Source organism: Neophocaena asiaeorientalis, unplaced genomic scaffold (assembly GCF_003031525.2).
Source record: "Neophocaena asiaeorientalis asiaeorientalis breed wild unplaced genomic scaffold, Neophocaena_asiaeorientalis_V1.1 scaffold524, whole genome shotgun sequence".
Classification (NCBI taxonomy): Eukaryota; Metazoa; Chordata; class Mammalia; order Artiodactyla; family Phocoenidae; genus Neophocaena; species Neophocaena asiaeorientalis.
The window spans coordinates 1,365,322-1,391,359 of NW_020172144.1; the positions used below are offsets into that span (position 1 = coordinate 1,365,322).

The 26,038-nt window shown below is 36.8% G+C and overlaps 1 protein-coding gene across 1 annotated transcript in view; it reads right to left on the reverse strand.

Annotated features, from left to right (window-relative positions):
- Positions 1 to 26,038, reverse strand: part of CATSPERE (catsper channel auxiliary subunit epsilon) — a 238,213-nt gene that overhangs the window by 26,180 nt on the left and 185,995 nt on the right. The window contains exon 18 of the mRNA XM_024754501.1: positions 5,267 to 5,366. Within this exon, the coding sequence (XP_024610269.1) occupies positions 5,267 to 5,366 (100 nt within the window). The remainder of the gene's footprint in view (positions 1 to 5,266; positions 5,367 to 26,038) is intronic.

The following is a 26,038-nucleotide window of genomic DNA, read 5'->3' on the forward strand; positions in this document are numbered from 1 at the left end:
CCAAAAGAAAAAAGCCAAAGAAAAAAAAAAAAAAAAAAATAAAAAAAAAAAAAAAAAAGTTAAAAAAAAAAATAGTGTTATGTATGGGTGATAACTTTTTAATCAGATGACTTTTCATCAACTGTTGCAATAATCTTATGCCTTTTCTTATTTATGCTGTTAATATAGTGGATTACTTTGATTTTCAAATATCCCCAATGCTTAATTTATGAAATAAAGAAAACTTGGCCTGGATGGATTATTATTATTATTTTTGGCTGTGTTGGGTCTTTGTTGCTGTGCATGGGCTTTCTCTAGTTGCGGCGAGTGGGGGCTACTCTTCCTTGGAGTGCGCAGACTTACTGTCGTGGCTTCTCTTGTTACGGAGCACGGGCTCTAGGCACACGGGCTTCAGTAGTTGTGCCTCGTGGGCTCTAGAGTGCAGGCTCAGTAGTTGTGGCTCATAGGCTTAGCTGCCCCGTGACATGTGGGATCTTCCCGGGCCAGGGCTCGAACCTGTGACCCTGCATTGGCAGGTGGCTTCTTAACCACTGGGCCACCAGGGAAGCCCTGGATTATTTTTTAATAAGTTGCTGTATTTGATTTGCTAGAATTTTGTTCAGGTGTTTTGTATCTATGGTTATGAGTCAGATTGGCTCATCATTCTCTTCTCTTAAGGTCCTCATCAAGTCCTCCTGGATTCACAAAATGAGTTGAAAGTGTTTCCTCCCACCCTTATACTCTGGAAGAGTTTTTATAAGGCTGAAGTAAAATTTTTCTTAAATATTTGGTAGACTTCATCAGGAAAGCCATCTGAGATTAGAGTTTTCTATTTTTTGGAGGGGGGAATATAAGAAATTTTGGTGTATTTTTCAAGGCATTTGTCCATTGCCAAATTTGTTGATATAAATTTGTTTATAATAACCTCTATTATTTGGATTATAAAATGGTGATATTTCAATTCTATTTTTTCATTTGTCAACTGGAATAATTTTATAAAGAGATGCTTCCCCTCATCTACTGTTTGTTTGTCCATTGGTAGAGTTCATTTGAAGAAAATAGGATAAATATTTGTTTCTCTTTATTTACCAGTTTTCAAAATAAGGAATTGGTTTCCTATCATTCTGTAAAGGTGATTTAAAAAAAAATCATGAATTCCTCGATTTAATATATTTAATGAGTTTTACTCCATTGCAATAATTATTCTCCAGGAAGCTCAAACTGTCCCATCTTTGGCCAGTAGAAACCTCTTGATGTTGATTTATGATTACTTTTATTTATTTATTTTTAATTAATTTAGTTTATTTTTGGCTGTGTTGGGTCTTTGTTGTTACGTGCAGGTTTTCTCGAGTTGTGGTGAGTGGGGGCTACTGTTCATTGTGGTGTGCGGGCTTCTCATTGCGGTGGCTTCTCTTGTTGTGGAGCACAGGCTCTAGGCATGCAGGCTCAGTAGCTGTGGCTCACGGGCTCTAGAACGCAGGCTCAGTAGCTGAGTAGCTATGGCACAGAGAATTAGTTGCTCCGCGGCATGTGGGATCTTCCCAGACGAGAGCTCGAACCCATGTGCCTTGCATTGGCAGGCGGATTCTTAACCACTGCGCCACCAGGGAAACCCGAGCTGTGCTCACTTTTAAATGCCTCTAGCCGTCCTTGATGCTTCCTTGCTATTGGGTATGCCAAACTATTCTAGGCTCATCTTGTACATTTCTTCCTTCAGGCGTGGAATCAGCAATTTATCTAAGAATGCCCAGTACGTTTAGTGGGAAAAGGTATTTCAAAACAACAATCTGGCTACTAAGTATACTTTCAGCTACTGATTTGTATGTTTCTAAGATTTTTAACGGTCAGAATAGGAAAATTTTATCTATCTCTCTATTTGATTAATAAATTTATATCCAGAGCAATATCCAATACCTCATGAGTTCATATTGAGTCCTATTCGAATTCAAGATTTTTGTCTAACTTCTTCTATCTTAACATATGTATCTTCTTGCTTTTACAACAAAACACTTGGTGAGGAATGGTGGTATTAGAAAATGTCATTATTACACACTTGTTTTAGCTCACATTATACACCTCAAAACTTTAGAAAAACAATAAAAATATTATCACCAATGTCATGATTACTGAAAACGCTTATACTTTTCCCTTGTATATATGCTCTTCACATTCTCCTATCATATTTTATAATTGTACTAGATCTACATTGTCAGAGAATACACCCATTATATATTACATTCTAACCCATTTAACCCTCATTTTGTTTTAGTCTTGTAAGTAACTATATATTATATTATAATGCTTCCTCCTAGTCCTTATGTTGATATCTCTTTAGTATTTTTGATTTTCTGAAGCTTCTTACTTAGTAAATTACTCAGGAAGCGCTCCTGGGAACAATATTATCACAGCTTTCTACATACTGATAGCAGTTTGTGCCATTTACAGTGCAATCAGTTTTGCTGGATGTAAAATCCTTGGCTTGTATTTATTTTCCTTTAGTATCTTAAATATTTGACTCCACTTTCTCCTGGCATACAACACTGCTATAAAATGTCTGATGATAATTTAATTTTCCTTATAAATTTCTTGCTTTTTTGCCTATATGCCCAACATGGGTTGGCTATTCTGATTTGATATTCTGAAGTATATGGTATGCTCTTTCAATAAGAAGTTTGAAATATTTTTTCGGTGGGGGGTGGTTGTGTTTTGTTGAATTATTAGTATTTGTTTTGTTCCTTTGCCTTGGTTCTCCTTTTTCAGGAATTCCAGTTATTCTTTGCCTATCCTCAATATTTGTCACTTTCTCTCCAATCATTTTTATTTCATCCTTCATTTCTTTCTTAAAATTTTTTCCTCTTTTAATTTCATGTACCTTGTAAGACATTATCTGTTGTTCACTTTCATTTTTTAAAATGCTATTTCTATTGTATTCAGAATTTTAGGTTTGGGAATTATTTTCTTTCAGTAACTTAAAAATATTTTTCTTCAAAGACTTCTGGTTTTTATTGTTTCTATTGAGAAATAAGCTTTAAATCTTATAGTTACTTTTTTGAAGGTAAGTTATCTTTTTTGCTCTGAATACTTTAAAGATTTTTGATTTTGGAAATTTTACTGTGATGTTTTTGGATGCAGATTACTTTTTCTGTGCCTTGATGTCTTTCATCACTTTTGGAAAATGTTGCTTCTGACCAACACTCTCTCTTCTCTTTTTTTAGGACTCCAGTTCTTAGATCTTAGCTTTGGATCTCCTTTATGTTCCTTTTCTATATTTTAAATCAGTTTATCTCTCTACGTGTAATTCTGGATATTTCCCTCTGACCTCTCTTCTAGATAGCTAATTCTCTTTTCAGTGATCACTCCCAATAGTTGAGTTCATACTTCCAGTTATTGCAATTTTAATTTTTTTTCTAGAAGTGATTAGTAGCTCAGATATAGGCATGGATAAGGCAGAAAGATTAATGTTTAAAGTTGCGTAACACTAAACAAGAACAATATTGGGGAAAGTGACATGTAGGCATTGGGAAGACAATAGCTGAAGGACCGAACTGTGGAGTTTAAGTTAGATAGGCAATGAAGAGAAGAAAAATGGGAGAAGCAGAGGGTTTCTCTAGATATCTAGAGAGATCTAGATTGTGTGAGAAAAAGTAGATATCTAGATTGTGTGAGAAAAAGAGGCAGAGGAATAGTGGGAAAGAGAGAGCTAAAGGGTCCAGAGACTGAAATGTTTGCATTTAAATGTAATTTTAATAGGAGGAGCTATACTGGTCGGCTTTGCTGCAATAAAAACTCCAACCCTCAGGGGTTTTACACATTAAATTTTAATTCTTGATCACACATAATCCAATGCAGATGTCCCTGGTTAAATGGCTCCTATGGATGACTCTCCTCAAAAAAGTAGATTAGGGGCTTCCCTGGTGGCGCTCGTGGTTGAGAACCTGCCTGCCAATGCAGGGAACACGGGTTCGAGCCCTGGTCTGGGAAGATCCCACATGCCGCGGAGCAACTGGGCCCGTGAGCCACAACTACTGAGCCTGCGCGTCTGGAGCCTGTGCTCCGCAACAAGAGAGGCCAAGACAGTGAAAGGCCCGCACACCGCGCACCGCGATGAAGAGTGGACCCCGCTCGCCGCAACTAGAGAAAGCCCTCGCACAGAAACGACGACCCAACACTGCCAAAAATAAATAAATAAATTTATAAAAAAAAAAAAAGTAGATTAAAAACTCAGACTTTTAAAAATCTAGTGGCTTCTTGAAGTCCCTTATCCCCTTCATCCAGTTCACATCTACTCCATCTTTAATCGTTGCTGTAATATATTGACAGGTGAAGGAAGATGGGAAGCATGGAGGTGCATGTGAAGTTCTTAAGTACTTCATCCTGGACACATATCACTTCTGCTCATACTCCAGTGATAAGAATCAGTCACATGGTCTGACTTAGTTGTGAATGAGGCAGGAATGTGTGATGTGATGGATTTGTTTGGTCACATAATTGCAGTAATGTGGAGGGGAGTAGCAGGTGGGATTCAGGTCTCTTTGTTGTCACCCATGTAGGTTCTACTTCTTGGAGAATGAAGGTCTCTGGTAGATGAGAAAGTTACTTTGGAAGGAGTCATCCCTGGTTTTGTATGAGATCTCTGACAAATCTCAGGAACCAATGCTGGTAACTTCTAGAGAGGCTCCATCATGATGGGAGGCCCTCAAGGGCAAAAAACCCCACGTAGAAGAGATGGGAGTGAACTGTGGTGATTTGGAGTAGGAAGGCCTTTCTGCTGTGGCCTGCAAAGTGAAAAGGAAGGATAAAGGGGATTCACTGTGGAGGCTGAGAATGACCAGTCATGGAAGATGAAGGAAAACCAGGAGAGTGTGGGGGACAGTGAAGCCACGGTCAGTGGGTCAAATGCTGCAAAGAAGTCAAAGTGAGATGAAGCCTAGAGTGTGTCCATTTGATTTAGCACAAATGTGATATATGTCTGAGAGTGAAATGCAGGCCCATAAATAATCAAACATTAAATACAATGTGGAGAGAAAATAAAATATTAATCAATAATTGCATCATGCTACTATAAACATTATCTTTTCTGACCCCTTTAAGTCCATTCTATAGGACAGTGATTTCTTTTTTCATAAACGAATTTTCATAGTCATAGAATTCAATATAGAGGTCATATTTATTTTTCCTACCTACAGCTGACTGGTTTTGTTTTCCTTCGATAAGTTATATATAGATTTAAAATGGAAGAACTTGTCTAATTGCATGCTAAATTCTATTTAAATCCAAAATGTCATACCTTCTTCATAGTGTTGTTAAAGCTATAGTCATCCCTGCCATGTATTTCCCACACTATGAAATTCACTTCAACATCTTCAACATAGCCACTGTCATTGTATCTGAAAGAGACAGCAAACACAAAATTAATAGTTTAAGTGCAGAAGGGCTAAAAGCTCCAGCTGTCAAGACAGATGTACTTAGGTTTGAATCCTGTCTTTATCACTTAGCTTTGTGACCCTGGAGAAGTTACGTAAACTCTTGAAGCCTCGACTTTCTTATCTGCAAAATAATAACTACTTACAGTATAGGTTTCCTTCAGCTCTCAAAATAAATCCCATAGTAATGAAGTAGAAAATTTTCACTTTTTTAACAGTTGGAACCATAAGTTTTCTTCAGTTTGATAGGAACCGTGTATTGATAAGGTGAGTAGGTGAGGCCATGCTGTCATGGCTGGTAGCAGAGAGAAAGATGGAAGGGAGCGATGAATGGAGGAAGGGCAAAGCAAGGGTTCCTTGGTGTTACTTAATCAGCAAATACTCTTTGGGTGCCTATTATGTACCAGAGAATTAAAGCACAGAACTACTATGATTAGAACTGAGAAGGTACAGATCTCTCTGGAGGAACCAGCTGGAAGATGTGGCTAAGTGTTAGAAGATCAGCAGCTTCAGTAAGAGTTGAGGTGTGGTTGAGAAGCAGAAACAGTCATAAGCTCCTTGGAGCTATATTCATGCACAACCCCTGCTCAGAGAATGCATGATGACTTCCACCAACAGCAGACACCACCAGCAGACAGTCCAACATGGACAGGGTGCCCACTCCCCTGATGTCAGGACTGGAGACATAAGCCCCACTGAGCTTACAGTATTTACCCCAAACTCAGTAAGTTTTAAAAGAGATGTATTCCTTCAAATTGTTATGATTTTTTCTGCTACCATATGAAAATAGGGCCTTGAGAAAAAAGCTAAAGTCAGTTACTGATAAAGTCATACCTTTGAATACCAGAGCTTGACTGTTTTAAAAATGGTTACATGCCTTTCTTCTCCATCAGTTATTGCCCATTTTTCCGAATGAAATTGTCCCCCACACCCCTTGGATGGAAATTTCACTTAAGACCTCGGTCTCAGGCAGTTTGCCTCAGTGTCTGATATATTTTCTTGCTTCACATCTCTGTGTCTATTCATAAAAAAACAGCAGATGCTTCACAGTGACCCCTTACTCACTGCCCAGATCTCTGCCTGACTTTGTAGTCATTCTGTCTAGCTTTGCAGGTCGGCTGTAACTCACTACTATCCACCCATGGTCATAAAAAACAGTTTTTGTTCCTTTCTCACAAATTGAGAAGAAAACATCTTTAAGTGTCAGAAAGTGTTATCTGAGAAGTTATTTTGTTTCTATCTTTAATTAGTTTTTAGAAGTTATAGAGATGAACTCAGGTGTAGTTAAGTGGGGATTGGTTCTTGACTTCTTTCTTGGCATGTGATGGGGGTTACAGAGAACTCTAAACTCTAATGAGAGCTCTGGACCCTCCCCACAGGAAAATGCACATGTGTGTGGGCACGCACGCAATTTTCTATGCAGTTTCAGGGATTTGGGCAAAGTTCTAATTCTAGGAGCTTTGGAAGGTGCAGCATGTTTGACCGCATCTTCTGAATGCCATCAGATTCTTGAATTAATAAAAACTAGTTGCAAAGCCCTATGTTTTATTTAAATAAAAAAGATCTTAACTGAACTCTGAGCAGCCATCTTTTGACAATCACAAAAGCAATAAGCTACAGTGTCATCTAGTGGCAATAAGCATAAATTGCATGACATACTTTCTGGGTTTATAATGATCTTTGATGTTCTATGTATTTCATTGAGAATATGGGGTCAAAATACTTGCCTGTGTAAGCATGGCTTATTTTCATTAAACTTCATTAATGTGAGATATAATACTAATTAAACCTGAGAGATTCATGAATGTTACTACATTTTGTAATTTCTCCCTACAATTTGTAACTTCTCTGCTATTGCAGTTCCACTTTGGGAATTGGCAAGGAGAGATCTCTGTTGATCCATTAGACACATATGTTTTCAGTCCTGTGTGGTCACTCTAGATAGCCCATTGTATTAACCTTGTCTTTTACTTTCTGTAATGTGATGCTTTAATATCTAGGGCCTTGCTTACCTTGGAGGGATGCCCTCCCAGGGTTAACTCCTAGAGATAGTAAACATCTCTCCTAGGAATGCCTTTCATATGCAAACCAACCAATCCAGAGCCCATACCCCCAGCCACCTCCTTTATGGGTTGTCACACTGGGTCACTATCTACCTGCCCAAGATCAGGTACTAGACAATAAGACAGTATTTACACCCAGAGCCCACTGAAATTACTCAAAATAGCCAATCCTAAACCTGCTTACCCTGTCTCATCCATTCCTTCCCACACAAAACACAATAAAGACTCTTACCTCTGTTTTCCCCTCACTTCCTCTGTCTCCTGACAGACCCTGGTGCTTCCTTCTGAGGCCCTAAATGGTGTGCTGTGCCTCCTGTTTCTCGGGATTGGTATTTACAATATATACCTTCCTTCATGACAGTCATTTCCACGTCTGTGTGTCTTACCATATCTGATTAAAACAAATCTTGAGTAGCTCTAAATCACCCCTATTACCTGTTACTGAACTTCCTGCATCACAGTAGAGCAATTATGTCCCACTCTTTCCTCTGGGTTGCTTCTGTAGCACCAAATTCTGGTTTAGGATGGGTTGTCATGGGAATTAAGAAAGCAAAGAGGCAGCTGGGATGACATATTCCTAGGTGGATCATACTCCCAGGACTTGCTTTATTCTTATTAACGTTTGATAGTGAATCTATTATTGTTTTGTCTGTAAAATTCTGCCCAACCTTGTTCCTGAGCCATTCTCTACAAAGGTAAGGCATTTATTATAATTTAGAGACCTAGTCCACACACTAATTTCCTAGTGACTACCCATGTCTGCCTGTTTTCTCAAGGCTTAATTAATTAGCACCCAAATTTGCCTCTGATAAATACCTAATTGAACACCGGGTTATCAACTATGTATTGCTATAGTTCAGTTGAATTGAACACTGAGCCTTATTGATCTGACTGTCCCTCTGTAGTTAACCTCAACTATTCAATCGATTATTCTAGAAGAATTGGAGGCAACAAGCTTTATCAAGCGATTCCTTGTTGCAGAGATACAAAAAGTTACCCTTAGGGAAAAGTACTGTCACAATAGTCCAAAGTAGTGCTGCTTCAAAAGTCCACTTTCTGACCCCAACATCTTCCATCTTTCACATCCTCTCACCTGCCCCTTGACCTCATAGGTACTTCCAGTCCTCTGTTTCCTGTCTGCTTTCCTGCTACACAGAAGTTCCTTTCTAGCTGCTCTTCTTTCCCCAATCAGCCCAATCTCATGCTTGATCATCGGACCTGCTCTCTCACTAGCATCCTGGATGCACTTAACTGTTCCTCCCCTTGCACGTAATATCTAAGCTAAACATTCGATGGTATCTATGACTTCTTCATCTGTGCATGTGCTACTTCAGACATTCACTGTGTGTGAGGATTGGACCCACTCACGGTATCTTACCTCAGTTGTGCCTTTGGTGTTGTCCAGTAATCTTTTTACTGGCCCTTAGCCAGCCCCTTCTCATAGTACCCTCAGTGACCTTTGACATTTTCCTCAAAGACCCTCCTCAACCCCTCCCTTCTCTCAGTTTACAGGTGGCCCTCCTTCCTACTTCATGTAAGTAAATCAAGGCTATCAGACATGACCTTTCTCAACTCCTACATTCCTATTTCCAAACCAGTCACTTTCTGCATTTATTTTTACTCCTTCCCTCCAAGTCTCAGAGGATGAATTGTCCTTTTAACTTCGCCACGTGGGCACTTGATTCTACTTCCCCAGTTTTCTTCATGGACCTTGTGCCTGTAGCTTAGGCACTTATTTTTTTAAATTAGGAAATATTTCATATATGCAGAAGAACACAGAGAAAAATGTGAAAATTATTACTTATCATTTCCATCCTGGTTTTATACTTTACTTATATGTAAATGTATCCACAAATCATATATAGTATTGATTTATGGGTTTGAAAATATACATACATGATATTATACTGTGAACATCTTTTGGTGATTTTTTTTTTCCACTCAATATTAGGTTTTGAAATAAAGCCATAGAAATTTCCAGTCTCTTGATCTCTGTTTTCCTCATCAGCAGGTCCTTTCTCGTCTCTCTTCCTTCCCTATCCAACCTGAACTTCACGGCTGATCATTTGATTCCCCCTTACAAGCAACCTAGTTCATTCATTTTAACTGCTATTTGGCATTCCATTGTCTAACTACACAGGGTATTCATCCAAATGTTCACTGTATTTTACCTTATATATATTTCACCACAATTTAAAAAAATCTGTACTTAAAAGATACCATAAATAAACATTTCAACCACCTGTCTTTTTTACTTTGTTTATGGTGTCTTCCACTGCAGATTTTTAAAAATTGAAGTATAGTCGATTTACAATACAGTTAAGTTCCCTACATATGAACCTGTTCCGTTCTGAGAGTGAGTTCGTAAGTCCAATTCGTTTGTAAGTCCAACAAAGTTAGCCTAGGTATCCAACTAACACAATTGGCTATGTAGTACTGTACTGTAATAGGTTTATAATACTTTTCACACAAATAATACATAAAAGCAAAGAAACACAAAAAATAAGAAAACAGTTTTAATCTTACAGTAAAGTACCTTGAAAAGTACAGTAGTACCAGCTACATCACTGCTGGTTTTACACTTGCTTCCGGAATCCTGGGCTTGAAATAAAGATACTGTACTATGGTGTTCTACACAGTACTGCACAGTAAAGTACACAAAAGCACAACCACTTGTAGAGGATGCACACACATGACAAAGTACACCAGACATGTGAACTAACTTACGTGACTGGACATGTGAACGCACGTTCGCATCTTTGAAAGTTCGTAACTTGAAGGTTCGTATGTAGGGGACTTACTGTATTATATTAGTTTCAGGTGTACAACATAATTGCTGGATCATATGGTAGTTCTACTTTTAGTTTTTTGAGGAACCTCCGTAGTGCTTTCCATAGTGGATGCACCAATTTACATTCCACCAACAGTGTACAAAGCTTCCCTTCTCTCTACATCCTCACCAACATTTATCATTTGTAGACTTTTTGATGATAGCCATTCTGACAGGTGTGAGGTAATATTTCAATATTTTTAGAGATTATTTAACTATTAATCTAAATAATCTTGTAGATTAATCTATGATTTTATAGATTATTTAAATAGCTCCATTTAAAGTTATTACAAAGTAATGGCTGTACTCCCTGTGCTGTACAATATATCCTTGTTCCTTATTTATTTTATACATAGTAGTTTGTGTCTCTTAATCCCATACCCCTATCTTGCCTCTCCCCTTTTCCCCCTTCACTGAAAAACACAAGATTTTGTTTTCTATATCTGTATCTCTCTTTTGTTATATACATTTGTTTCTTTTATTTTTTAGATTCTACATATAAGTGATAACATAGAGTATTTGCCTTTCTCTCTCTGACTTATTTCACTAGGAATAATATTTTCTGGGTCCATCCATGCTGTTGCAAATGACAGAATTTCATTCTTTTTTATGGCTAAGTAATATTCCATTGTGTGTGTGTGTGTGTGTGTGTGTGTGTGTGTGTGTGTGTGTGTATAACACTTTTTCATTATCATTTGTTAATGGACACTTAGGTTGCTTCCATATCTTGGTTATTATAAATAATACTGCTATAAACATTGGGATGCATGTATCTTTTCAAATCAGTGTTTTCATTTTCTTTGGATATATGTCCACCAGTGGAATTGCTGGATCATATGGTAGTCTAGTTTTAGTTTTTTGAGGAAACTCTGTACTGTTTTCCATAATGGATGCACCAATTTACATTCCAGCCACAATGTACAAATGTTCCCTTCTCTCCACATCCTCACCAACATTTATTATTTGTAGACTTCCTGATGGTAGGCATTCTGACAGGTGTAAGGTGGTATTTCATTGTGGCTTTGATTTGCATTTCTCTAATAATTAGCAATGTTGAGCATATTTTCATGTGCCTGTTTACCATCTGTATGTCTTCTTTGGAAAAATGTCTATTCAGATCTTCTGCCCAGTTTTTAATGTGGTTTGTTTTTTGGATATTGAGTTGTATGAATTTTTTATATATTTTGGATACTAACCCCCTATTGGTCATATCATTTGCAAATATTTTCTCCCATTCTGTAGGTTGTAGTTTTGTTTTGTCAGTGGTTTCCTTTGCTGTGCAAAAGCTTTTAAGTTTGAATTAGACCCCATATGTTTATTTTTGCTTTTGTTTCTTTTTCCTTAGGAGACATATCCAAAAAAATATTGCTACTATTCATGTCAAAGAGTGTTCTGCCTATGTTATCTTCTAGAATTTTTATGGTTCAGTCCTACTTTTAGGTCTCTAATCCATTTTGATTTTATTGATGTATATGGTGTGAGGAAATATTCTAATTTCATTCTTTTGCATGTAGCTGTCCAGTTTTCTCAGCACCACTTCTTGAAGAGACTGTCTTTTCTTCATTTGCTTGGCTCCTTTGTCATAGATTAATTGACCATAAGTGTGTGGGTTTATTTCTGGGCTCTCTATCCTGTTTCATTGACCTATATATCTGTTTTTGTGCCAGTACCATGCTGTTTTGATTACTATAGCTCTGTAGTATAGTCTGAAGTGAGAGGGTGTGATCCTTCTAGATTTGTTCATTTTTCTCAAGATTGCTTTGGCTATTATTCAGGGTCTTTTGTGGTTCCATATAAATTTTAGGGTGATTTGTTCTAGTTCTGTGAAAAATGTCATAGGTATTTTGACAAGGATTGCATTAAATATGTAGATTGCTTTGGGTAGTATGAACATTTTAATATTACTTCTTCCAGTCCAAGAACACAGGATATCTTTCCATTTCTTTGTATCATCCTCAATTTCCTTCATCAATGTTTTATAGGTTTCAGAGTATAGGTCTTTCACCTACTTGGTTAAGTTTATTCCTAGGTATTTTATTCTTTTTGATATAATTTAAAACTTGATTGTTTTCTTGCTTTTTCTTTCTGATAGCTCATTATTAGTATATAGAAAAATAACAGATTTCTATATATTAATCTTGTACCCTGCAACTTTACTGAATTCACTGAATTCATTAATTAGTTCTAATAGCTTTTTTTGGTGGAGACATTAGGATTTTCTACATATAGTATCATGTCATCTGCAAATAGTAATAGTTTTATTTCTTCCAATTTGATGCTTTTTGTTTCTTTTCCTTGTCTGATTGTTATGGCTAGGACTTCCAATACCATGTTAAATAGAAGTGTTGAGAGTAGGAATCTTTGCTTTGTTCCTGATTTTAGAGGAAAGGCTTTCATTGAGTGTGATGTTAGCTCTGGGCTTGTCATAAATGGCCTTTATTATTTTGAAATATGTTCCCCCTATACCCACTTTGATGAGAGTTTTTATCATGAATGGATGTTGAATTTTGTCGAATGCTTTCTCTGAGCCTATTGAGATGATTATGTGACCTTTATCCTCCCTTTTGTTAATGTGGTGTTTCACATTGATTGATTTGTGAATACTGAACAATTCTTGCATCCCTGGAATAAGTCACACTTTATCATTTTATATATTGTTGAATTCGTTTTGCTAATATTTTGTTGAGGATTTTTGCATCTAAATTCATCATAGATATTGGCCTGTAATTCTCTTTTTTGTGGTGTCTTTGGGGTGGTATCAGGGTAATTATGGCCATGAAGAATGAATTTGGGTGTGTTCCAATTTTTTGGAATAGTTTGAAAAGGATAGATATTAACTCTTCTTTTTGTGTTTGGTAGAATTCCCCTGTGAAGCTCTTCAGTCCTAGACTTTTGTGTCCTGGGAGTTTTTTTAATTAAAAATTCAATTTCACTACTAGTGATAAGTTGGTTCAGATTGATTGTATATTTCTTCCTGATCCAATCATGGAAGGTTGTATGTTTCTACAAATTTGTCCATTTCTTCTAGGTTGTACAATTTGTTGGCATATAACTGTTCATAGTATTCTCTTATGATTTTTTGTATCTCTGTGATATTGGTTGTTGTTTCGTCTCCTTAATTTCTTATTTTATTTGGGTACTCTCTTTTCTTCTAGATGAGCCTGGCTAAAGGTTCATTAATTTTGTTTATGTTTTCCAAAAACAAGCTCTTGCTTTTATTGATCTTTTCTATTTTTTCTTGGTCTCTATTTTATTTATTTTCTCTCTGATCTTTATTACATTTTTGCTTCTGCTTATTTTGGGCTTTGTTTGTTCCTCTTTTTCTAATTCCTTTAGGTGATAGGTTAGGTTGTTTATTTGAGATTTTTCTTATTTCTTGAGGTAGGCTTGTATTGCTATAAACTTCCCTCTTAGAACTGCTTTTGCTGCATCCCATAGATTTGGGAAAGTTGTGTTTCTATTTTCATTTGTCTCAAGTATTTTTTGATTTCCTCTTTGATTTTTTTCATTGACTTATTGGTTTTTTTAGTTGTGTGTTGTTTAGTCTCCATGTGTTTGTGCTTTTCCCGTTTTTCTTCCTGTGATTGATTTCTAGTTTCATACTGTTGTGGTCAGAAAAAATGCTTGATATAATTTCTGTCCTTCTAAATTTGTTGAGACTTGTTTTTTGGCCTAGCATGTGATCTATTCTTGACAACATTCCATGTGCAGTTGAATAGAATGTGTATTCTGCTGGTTTTGAATGGAATGTCCTGTAGATATCTATTAAGTCCAATTGGTCTATTGTGTCATTTAAGACCACTGTTGCCTTATTGATTTTCTGTCTGGTGATTTGTCCATTGATGTAAGTGGGGTGTTAAAGTCCCCTACTTTTATTGTATTATTGTCAATTTCTCCCTTTATGTCTGTTAATATTTGCCTGATATATCTAGGTGCTCCTATATTAGGTGTATGTATGTTAACGAATGTAACATTCTCTTCTTGTATTGATTCCTTTATCATTATATAATGCCTTTCTTTGTCTTTTATTATAGATCTTGTTTTAAAGTCTATTTTGTCTGATATGAGTATTGCTATCCCTGCTTTCTTGTTGTTTCCATTTGCATGAAGTATCTTTTACCATTCCATCATTTTCAGTTTGTGTGTGTCTTTAGTTCTGAAGTGCATGTCTTATAAGCAGCATATAGATGGGTCTCGTTTTTTAATCCAATCACCAACCTATGTCTTTTGATTAGTGCATTTAGTCCATTGACATTTAAAGTAGTTATTGATAGGTATGTATTAATGTGGTTTTGTTACTTGTTTTCTGGTTGTTTTGTAGTTCTTCTCTGTTCTTTTAGTTTCTTCCCTTGTGATTTGATGATTGTCAAACTTTTTCTCTAGTTTCCGTGTATCCAGTATATGTTTCTGATTTGTGGTTGCCATGAGGTTCCAACATATTGACCTATAACTACATCTGTTTTAAACAGGTAGTCCTTTAAGTTCAAGCACAATCTAAAAGATCTACATTTTTTACTCCCTTCCACCACATTTTTGGTTTTGATGTCATATTTTGTATCTTCATGTTTATCCCTTTACTGATTATTGTAGTTATAGTTGATTTTACATTTTTTTGTTTTTTAATCTTCATACTAGCTTATTTCAGTGGTTGATCCTCAGCCTTTACTATATATTTGCCTTTACTATAGATTCTTCCTTCTTTCCCTTTCCTATAGATTCTTTCTTCTTGTTATAGCCTATTCTATTCCACTTAGAGAAGACTTTTTAACATTTCTTTTAGGGTAGATTTAGTATTAATGAACTTTTTTACTTTTTGCTAGTCTGAGAAGTTCTTTATCTCTCCTTCAATTCTAAATAATAATCATGATGGGCAAAGTATCCTAGATTGAAGATTTTTCCCTTTCAGCACTTTGTATAGATCATGCCACTCCCTTCTGGCCTGCAAAGTTTCTGCAGAAATATCAGCTGATAGCCTTATGAGTGTTCCCTTGTATATGACTTTTTGTTTTTCTCTTGCTACCTTTAGAATTCTCTCTTTATTTTTAACCTTTGTTATTTTAATTATGATATGTCTCAGTCTGGGTCTGTTTGAGTTTATTTTGTTTGGGACCCTCTGTGCTTTCTGAACCTGGATATCTGTTTCCTTCTTCAGGTTTGGGAATTTTTCAGCCATATTTCTTCAAATACATTTTCAACCCTCTTCTCTCTCTCTTCTCCTTCTGGGACCCTTATAATGTGCATGTTGATATGCTTGATGCTGTCTCAAAGATACCTTAAAACTGTTCTAATTTTTTTTTTCTTTTTGCTCTTCTGATTGGGTGATTTCTATTATTCTATCTTCCAGATCACTTATGCATTCTTCTTCTTCTTCTTTTTTTTTACATCTTTATTGGAGTATAATTGCTTTACAATGGTGTGTTAGTAATTCTTCTATATCACCTAGTCTGCTGTTCATTCCTTCTACTGTGTTTTTCATTTCAGTTATCATATTCTTCAGTTCTGACTGGTTCTTTTTCATATTCTAGTTCTTTGTTAAAACTCTCACTGTGTTCATCTATTCTTTTTCCTAATTCAGTTAGCATTCTTATTACTAATGCTTTAACTCTTTATCTGGTAAATTGTTTACCGCTTTTTCACTGGTTGTTTTTTCAGGGGTTTTCTGTTGCTCTTTCAATTGAAACAAATTCCTCTGTATTCTCATTTTGCTCAACTCTCTCTGTGTGTATGAAATTAGATGAAACAGTTACCTATTGCGGTCTTGAAGGGGTGTCCCTTTATGAGAGCATCCTTATACAGTGTGCATGTGCCCAGTGGCTTTGGTGGGAGAGCTGGATCTGAAGTGAACACAAGTCCTATCTTTTCGCAGGGTGTATTGGCAACCATCACCTTGGTAGGAAGTGGGACTGGAGATGGTAGGGCCAGAACCAGGTGTCAGCCAGGGCTTCTCCTCTGCTCTGTGACCATCACCACCCTATAAAGGGAGGGGTCGAGTCCCAAGTTGCTGAAGCAGAAGCCCTGAAGTTTGGGTCTGAGCGGGCTCTGTTCCCTTTAAGTGTGTGCTCTCCCGCCTCCCAGAACTGGAACCTTCATCCCAGAGGGAAGCAGTGCTGGAATAAGAGGGGTTGGCATGGATGTTCGGCATGTGTCAGGGTACAGGCTGTGGTGGTCTGGCTGGGGTCAGACACCTGGACTGCTTCCAATGTGATGCCTGTGAAAGTGCCAGTAATGGCTGCCCCCACTCCACTCAGACACTGCTTTGAGTCCGAACCTCCTTTGTCCCTCACAGATGAGCCTCCCTTTGGCCGCTGCCATCCTAGCTAAGGTGTGGAATTGTGTCATGAAACAAGCAGGACTCAAGTGGTCATTTGGCTCAGGCTAGGATGTGCGCTGGGACGTCATGGGAAACCAGCCAGCCACCTGTGCAGTCTCAATCCACCCTCTCCACCCTGCTTCAGGAGCAAGCAAGTGTGTGCTCCTCATGAGTGGAGTTCAGGCTTCCTACAGTCCTTCTGTTAGTCCTACTGGCCTTCCAACCAGCCAAGGGGGCTCGTCTTCACAGTGTTAGACACCAGGGCTCGGACACCCAATAGGTGGTTTGAACTGCTCACTCCCTAGGGAGGATCTTCATCCATGTAACCTCCTTTCTCCTCTGAATCCCCTCCCAGGTTCACAGGTCCTGACCTGATCACTTTTCTTCCCTTCCTACCCAATTCTGCATGGATCTTTCTGACAGCCTAGGTTGTGTAGGAGTCTTTCTGCCAGTCTTCAGTTAGTTTTCAGTGAAAATTTTCCACATGTAGCTGTATTTTCAATGTGTTCATGGGGTGGGGGCAGAGGGAGAGTCCATGCCCTTTTACTCCACCATCTTGATCTCCTCTCACCAGATTTTTTTATCATGAAAAATATGCACAATGTAAAAATTAGCATTTTAACCATTTTTAAATATACAGTTCAGTGGCATTAAGCATAAAACTTCGTTGTATGATCACGACCATCTGTCTACATAATCTTTTCATCTTGCAAAACTGAAATTCCAGTTAGCAGACATTTAATCCTGTCCAAAATGTCCATAATATATTTGGTCCATCCCAAAATGTCCTTCTTTGATATTTGCAAGACCATTTGCTCCTGTCCAAAACGTCCATAACACATTTGATCTATGCCAAAATGTTCTTTATATTTGGTCACATTTTGTCCTGTCCAAAACATCTATGGAGACATTTTGTCCACATCAAAAACTCCTTGATATTTGGTCCTGTCAAAACTATTTAGCATAGACCAAATATTTTCATGAATGTTTTGGACAGAACAACATTTCAAGAACTTTTTGGCATGGACCAAATATCTTTTGGATCAAATGTCTTATGGACATTTTAGACAGGATCAAATGTTCTGCAAGGGAAATTTCTTACCCATTAAATGATAACTTGCCATTCCCCTTATCCTACAGCCCCTGGAAAGCACCATTCTACTTTCTATGAATTAACAACTCTTGGTACCTCATGAAAGTGGAATCATACAGTATTTTTCCTTTGGTGACTGGCATTTTTCTTTTAGCATAATGTCTTTAAGATTCATGCATGTTGAGGCATGTGTAAGAATTGCCTTCTTTAAGGCTGAATAATACTCCATTGTGGATATGTATCACATTTTGTTCATCTGTTTATCTGTCAATGGACACTTGGGTTGCTTCCACCTTTTGACTATTATGAATAATGCTGCTTAAGAATATGATGTACAAATATCTGTTCTAGTCCCTCCTTTCAATTCTTTTGGATATATAGCCAGAAGTGAAATTGCTAGATCATAGGATAATACTATGGTTAACTTAATAGTTAACTTGCTAGTTCTTTTATCCTTAAAAATGCCATTCTGTTGTTACCTGACCTCTACTGTTTCTTTTTTTTTTTAAGATTTTTAATAAATTTTTATTTTATATTGGAGTATAGTTAATTTATAATAATTAATAATGGAGTATAGTTGATTAATGGAGTATAGCTGATTAATAATAAATTTTTATTTTATATTGGAGTATAGTTGATTAATAATGTTAGTTTCAGGTGTACAGCAAAGTGATCCAGTTATACATATACATGTATCTATTCTTTTTCATATTCTTTTCCCATTTATTTTATAACAGAATATTGAGCAGTGTTCCCTGTGCTATACAGTAGCCCCTTGTTGGTTATCTATTTTAAATATAGCAGTGTGTACATGTCAATCCCAAACTCCCAATCTATCCCTCCCCCTCCTCCACCCCTCCCCCTGGTAAACATAAGTTCATTCTCTAAGTCTGTAAGTCTGTTTCTGTTTTGTAAATAAGTTCATTTGTATAATTTTTTTTTTTAGATTCCACATATAAGTGATGTCATATGATATTTTTCTTTCCCTGTCTGACTTACTTCACTTAGTATGATAATCTCCAGGTTCATCCATGTTGCTGCAAATGGCATTTCATTCTTTTTTTATGGCAGAGTAATATTCCATTGTATATATGTACCACATCTTCTTTATCCATTCCTTCATTGATGGACATGTAGGTTGCTTCCATGTCCTGGTATTGTAAATACTGCTGCAATGAATATTGGGGTACATATATCTTTTCTAATTATGGTTTTCTCCAGATATATGCCCAGGAGTGGGACTGCTGGATGATATGGTAGCTCTATTTTTAGTTTTTTAAGGAACCTCCATAGTGTTCTCCACAGTGGCTGTACCAATTTACATTCCCATCAACAGTGTAGGAGGGTTCCCTTTTCTCCACACCCTCTCCACTATTTATTGTTTGTAGATTTTTTGATGATGGCCATTCTGACTGGTGTGAGGTGATATCTCATTGTAGTTTTGGTTTGCATTTCTCTAATGATTAGTGATGTTGAGCATCTTTTCATGTACCTTTTGTCCACCTATATGTCTTCTTTGGAGAAATATCTATTTAGGTCTTCTGCCTATTTTTTGATTGGGTCATTTGTTTTATTGATATTCAGCCACATGAGCTCTTTGTAAATTTTGGAGACTAATCCCTTGTCAGTCACATCATTTACAAATATTTTCTCCTATTCTGTAGGTTGTCTTTTCACTTTGTTTATGGTTTCCTTTGCCATGTAGAAGCTTTTGAGTTTGATTACTGACCTCTACTATTTCTGGTGAAAAGTTTGCTGTAATTCTTTCTTTGTTCCCCTGAATGTAATGTATCATTTTTTCCCTGTCTAGCTGCTCTTAAGCATTTACCTTTAGCTTTCAGCATTTGTCTATGTTGTGCTTGGATGTGGTGTTTATTGAGCTTCTGGGATCCATGGGCTAATATTTATCACCAACTTTGGATATATTTCAGTCAATATTTCTTCAAAAAGTATTCTCCAATTCTATTTAAGTTAGATTGCTTGATATTGTTCCATAGGTCATTGAAGCACATAATTTAAAAAATTTCTTTCCTGTGGTATAATTTAGATAATTTCCATTGAACTATCTTTATTTTCACTAATCTTTTTATCTGCTTTGTTTAACTTCCTATTAAGTCCATCCTATTAATTTTTTTTTTTTTTTTTTTTTTTTTTTTTTTGGGTACGCAGGCCTCTCACTGTTGTGGTCTCTTCCGTTGCGGAGCACAGGCTCCGGATGTGCAGGCTCAGCGGCCATGGCTCATGGGCCCAGCCGCTCCACGGCATGTGGGATCTTCCCAGACTGGGGCACGAACCCACGTCCCCTGCATCAGCAGGCAGACTCCCAACCACTGTGCCACCAGGGAAGCCCCATCCTATTAATTTTTATTTTTAGATTTCAGATGCTGTATTTGCTTTTATTCTAGCATTCCAAACTGACTCTTTTTAAATTTTATTTATTTTTGGCTGCATTGGGTTTTCATTGTTGCATGTGGGTTTTCTCTAGTTGTGGCGAGTGGGGGCTACTCTTCATTGCAGTGCATGGTCTTCTCATTGTGGTGGCTTCTCTTCTTATGGAGCACAGGTTCTAAGCATGTGGGCTTAAGTAGTTGTAGCTCACGGGCTCTAAAGCACAGGCTCAGTGGTTGTGGCACACAGGCTTAATTGCTCTGCTGCATGTGGTATCTTCCTGGACCAGGGCTTGAACTCATGTCCCCTGCATTGGCAAGCTGATTCTTAACCACTGTGCCACCAGGGAAGTCCCCAGATTGGCTCTTTTAAAAAAATAGTTAGCATTTCTTTACTGGGATTCCCTATCTGTTCACCCATTCTCTACAATTTTCCTAAGAATCTTTTAACATATTTATACTTGCTGAATTAAAGTCCTTGTCTGCTAATTCCAGTCAGAGTATGGGTCATCTGTAGTCTGCTACTACTAACTCCATTTTATTGATTTGGGGTCATTTTCCTGCTTCTTTGGATGTCTAGTAATTTTTAATACTCTACTGTACTGAACATTTAAATTATACATTGTTGACACTCTGGGTTTTGTTATTTTCCTCTAAAGAGTTTTGTTGTTATTGTTGTTCTTCTTTTTCTCTTCTTCCTCCTCTTCCTCTTTTTCCTCTTCCTTCTCTTCTTCTCCTTCTTCTCCTTCTCCTTCTGCTTCTCTTTCTTCTTCTTCTGAAGATAAATAACTGGTGGATCTCCCTGACCCTGATGAAGATTAGTTTTAGGACTTGGAAGGCTTTACGGTTGTTTAATTTTGCTTTTAACCCTGGGACATAGCATTTTGTCCTTAGCTAACCATTTTGGTTTCAGAAGAAAGCCTAAGGTGTTTTCCAATACCCTCTAAGTTGGTGTGACTTTGTCTAGATTTGTCTCCTAGCATCAGGTAACTATTGACATTTCTGCTTCCTTTCCTTACACATGCACAGTTCAAGAGTTAGCCAAGAATTTGAGGGAAAAGTTTTTTATATTTTTGTTGCTCCTCCTGTATGATGCTGTCCTTTCCAAGATTTTCCACCTAAATTTACAGCTGTTTCACAGTCACATACTTCACTGTCTGTCTCTTAAGTCCAGTAGATCTGTCATTTTCTGTTAAAGCCTGATTCCCTCATACCCTGCCAAAAAATAGGAAGTGACTTCAGAGGACAGTCTTACTTAGAAATCGTTCCTTCTTTCAAGGATCATGTCTTTTGCAGTTTTTGCTCTCTAATGCTTCTAAAGAATTATTTATTACAGTTTGTCTAGAGCATATATAATTGGTATTGGGCAGAGTGTATGTCAAATAAAACTACTTTGCCATTTCTAGAACTTCAATTCTGGAAGATATTTGACTGGATATTTTTAGCCCATTGTTTTTCTATATAAATTTTAGGACCTCCTTGTTAAATTCTGATGAAAACCCTGATGAAATTTTATTGGAATTTCATTTAAGTTATGGATAGATTAGAGAAGAACTGATACCTTTATAATACTGAGTCTCTCTATCAAAACATGTGGTATAGTTTTTCAAGTATTATAGTCCTCTTCTATGTATTTAATAATGTTTTATAAATTTTGCTATACAGATCTTGAACAACTTTTATTAAATCTATTCTACTTTATTTTATTTTTGCTATTGTGAATGGAATAATTTTTCTATTATACAGTTTACCCTCAAAAACAATGGGTTTAAACCATGTGGGTGTGCTTATATGCAGATTTTTTTCAATAGTAAATACTACAGTACTACACAATCTGTGGTAGGTTTAAATCTGCAGATGTGGAACAGCAGTATGGAGGAACCACATGTGTGGAGAGCCAACTATAAGTTATATGTGAATTTTATTATTATTACTATTATTATTTATTATATGTACATGAAGGGTTGTTCAAGGGTCAACTATATATTCTAGTTAGCATTTACTGATGTATAGAGACATTTTAATTTATTGTATTTTGATCTTGAATTCAACTTGCTGAATGTTCTTCTAAGGTCTAACAGTTACTGGACATTTCTCTCATAAATTACGTATACCTAACTTCATTTAAAAATGCAACCTTAGAATTATTGTCTTTTAATATAGAAGTAAGTGCTTTAAAATTTTGGTCATTATTAATATATTTATATATATTTCTACTATGTAACTTTTTCTTTTTACTAACTCTGTATTTTTTTCTCTTTTCATCTATAACATTGCTCAATAGTTTAAGTTGGTCCAACTTCATTGCTACAACAATCCTCAAAATTTCAGTAAGTTAACACAATAAAGTTTATTCCTTACTCATTTTATGGTCCACTGTGGGTGGAATTAGAGGAGGGGAGATGCTCTGCTCCACATAATCCTTTAGAAGCCCAGACTTTTTCCATTTAGTAGACCATAATGCTTCTGAGTCCTTTTTGAATTCTCCAAAACTGGCAGATGATAGAAGATAAAAAGAGATAGCTGGGGGGATTATGCAAAACTTAATTTTTTAAAATGGGGGTAAGAGTCCAAGCCTGACTGGTCATGTGACACTTTGGTCCACATTCCACTGTACAGTATTCAGGCATATGGCCCCACTAACTGCAAAGCATGTTTAGAAACAGAGTCTAGGTGTGTGCCCTGGAGGAAAACAAAATGGGATTTTGTATGTTCATTAAGTTTTCTTCTTATCAAGATTTTTTCAAAAAAACCCCCACTTTGTTCTTTCTATTCTTCTTTTAGTGACTCTTCACTTTAAAAGTCTTGACCCCACACCTAAACAATGCTAAGATTTCAGAATAATTTAACTCTAATCATCTTGCTTCAATTCCACATGTTGAGTAGTAGTATTTCATTTCCATCTTGTTTTCACATCCATCAAAGATATTATTCTTAAAATTTATTTCTACAGTTTATCTTCCTTTACTTTAACCAATAATTTCTTTCCTTATGATTGATTCCTCTACTTTATTATTTTCTTTTTAGGGCTTATTTTTCTTCTTATTGAATAAAATCCTTCAGTAGTTTTTTGTTTTGTTTTTATTAAGGATTTTTAATGTAAACTCTTTATTTGCATAGGTATGTATTTCACCCTAACTCTCGAATAAAAGTTTATCTAGATTTACAATCTAAGATTAACATTCTTTTCCCTCAGATCAATGAAAATATCATTCTATTATTTTTGTCCTATTTTTGTTGATAAGAAATCTCTCAATATAAGTGGCAGTCTATTGTGGGTGATCTATCTTATCTGTATGGCAGCATATAAACCTTTTCTCTTTTTCTTTTGTGTTCTATGATTTCATTTTGAGTTACTTAAGACTTTGTGTCAATCTTCACCCTGATGACTTAGCCCTTTAATAAATTATGGAAAGTTTTTACATTTTATTTGATTGAGTTTCACTTCCCTTTCCAACCCATTTTCTCTAATTTCTTGTTCTGGAGAAAACTATTAGGCACATGTTAGAAGAATTTGTCATTCTTTCCTCAATTGTTTCTTAACTTCTTTCTTATTTCTATATCTCCTTAACTATTTGTGCTGCATTCTGGTTGATTTCCATGTCTCTCTCTCTCTTTCTTTCTTTCTTTCTTTCTTTTTTTTTTGTAACCCTCTCTTTACCCATATCTTTAGTGGTTTGTAATCATCTCTAAAATTTTGAATTTAATAGCTATGATTTTATATCTAGAATTTCTATCTTTTTAAAATATGCCTACTTTCTTTTCTTTTCTTTTTTTTTTTTTTAGGCCACACTGTGTGGCATGCTGGATCTTAGTTCTCCAACCTGGCGTCAAACCCATGCCCCTTGCATTGAGAGTGTGGAGTCTTAACTACTGGACTGCCAGGGAAGTCCCCCTACTTTCTTTTCATTGTCATATTTTTTGTTATAGTTTGTTTTATTTGTCTTCCTTTTTCTTTAACAATATTTTATGTATTGTTCAGATTGCTTTGTTATTTTTAGTTTTGTTGGGCCTATCTTTCAATTTCTTTTATCTTCTAACTCTCCCATTTCCTCATGTGGTTGGTAAACATTTATTGACATTTCTTTGGTGGTGGTGATTTTTCCAGTGGGAGTCTTATGCCCTGGATTTACTTTTTCAATTGCTTCTGTTGGAGCCTTAGGGATTTTATGGCTATGTGACATGTTTTTAGCTTCTTTTTTCATCTATTGATTTTTATTACTATAGTCTTTTCCTATGTATGTACATTAAATTTAGATCCCTGTCCACATACAGCCTGAGGTTGACATTTAACATTCTTGCAGGAGATATTTTTCCCACATTCATGCAGGTAAAACTTTCTTCCTTGTTTCTCTGGTCATTGAGTAGAATTTTCTAGTCTTCATATATCCTGGATTTATGAAAGACCTTCCTGGCCCCACAGAGGCTTTAAAACCCTATCTCCTAATTCTTACTTCCAGTATCCTGGATCAGTATTCCTGGACTACAGTAGGTCACCTGGAGCTGACTACTCTTAGAGTTCTCTCTTTACTTGTATCACCTAGAGATTGCTCTTTCTTTTTTTCAAGTTTGGCTATGCATAAAATATTTTGTTATGTTTTATCAAGGATTATGTGTGTCTTTGGTGGGTGGGGAGTGATTCAAGTGAGCTCAGTCTGTTGCATTACCATATTCAGAATGACTGATTTTAAACTTTTCTTCCTTTATTAAAGAAAGCTCAACTGTAACATGTAAACTGTAAACTTGAATTGTAAACATGCTCATATCTTTTATCCTAAAAAAAGAAACCTCATGATTTTGTGTTTTACTCTATAGGTAAATTTCAACCAAAAGTTGAAAAAGTGTAGGCTACATTTTGCCCCTACATAAAAATCTTTAATTGATTTTGCAAACCCCCTGCAATCTGACTTCTGTCTGCCCTCACCATTTCATAGAAACTACTCTTATAAAGTTCACTAATGCTATTCTAATGTCAAATCCAATGGACATTTTCGGTGATGGTTTAGTAGGTCTCTCTGAATTTGACTCTTTTACTCATTTTTTCTTAAAAATTCCTATTGTGGGGCTTCCCTGGTGGCGCAGTGGTTGAAAATCTGCCTGCTAATTCAGGGGACACGGGTTCGAGCCCTGGTCTGGGAGGATCCCACATGCCGCGGAGCGACTAGGCCCGTGAGCCACAACTACTGAGCCTGCGCTTCTGGAGCCTGTGCTCCGCAACAAGAGAGGTCGCGATAATAAGAGGCCCATGCACCGCGATGAGAAGTGGCCCCCACTTGCCGCAACTAGAGAAAGCCCTCGCACAGAAAGGAAGACCCAACACAGCCATAAATAAATAAATAAAAATTAAAAAAAAGAATTCCTATTGTGGGCTTCACTGGTGGCGCAGTTGTTGAGAGTCCGCCTGCCGATGCAGCGGACATGGGTTTGTGCCCTGGTCCGGGAAGATCCCACATGCCATGGAGCGGCTGGGCCCGTGAGCCATGGCTGCTGAGCCTGCGCATCTGAAGCCTGTGCTCCGCAACGGGAGAGGCCACAACAGTGAGAGGCCCGCATACTGCAAAAAAAAAAAAAGAAAAAAATTCCTATTGTGGGAAGGGGGAAGGGTAAGCTGGGACAAAGTGAGAGAGTGGCATTGACATACATACACTACCAAATGTAAAATAGATAGCTAGTGGGAAGCAGCCGCATAGCACGGAGAGATAAGCTCAGTGCTTTGTGACCACCTAGAGGGGTGGGATAGGGAGGGTGGGAGGGAGGGAGATGCAAGAGGGAAGAGATATGGGGATATTTGTATAGCTATAACTGATTCACTTTGTTATAAAGCAGAAACTAACACACCGTTGCAAAGCAATTATACTCCAATAAAGATGTTAAAAAAAGAAACCCCCAAAACCAAAACAAAATAAATAAATAAATAAAAGGCCAAAAAAAATTCCTTTTGTCTTTGCTTCCA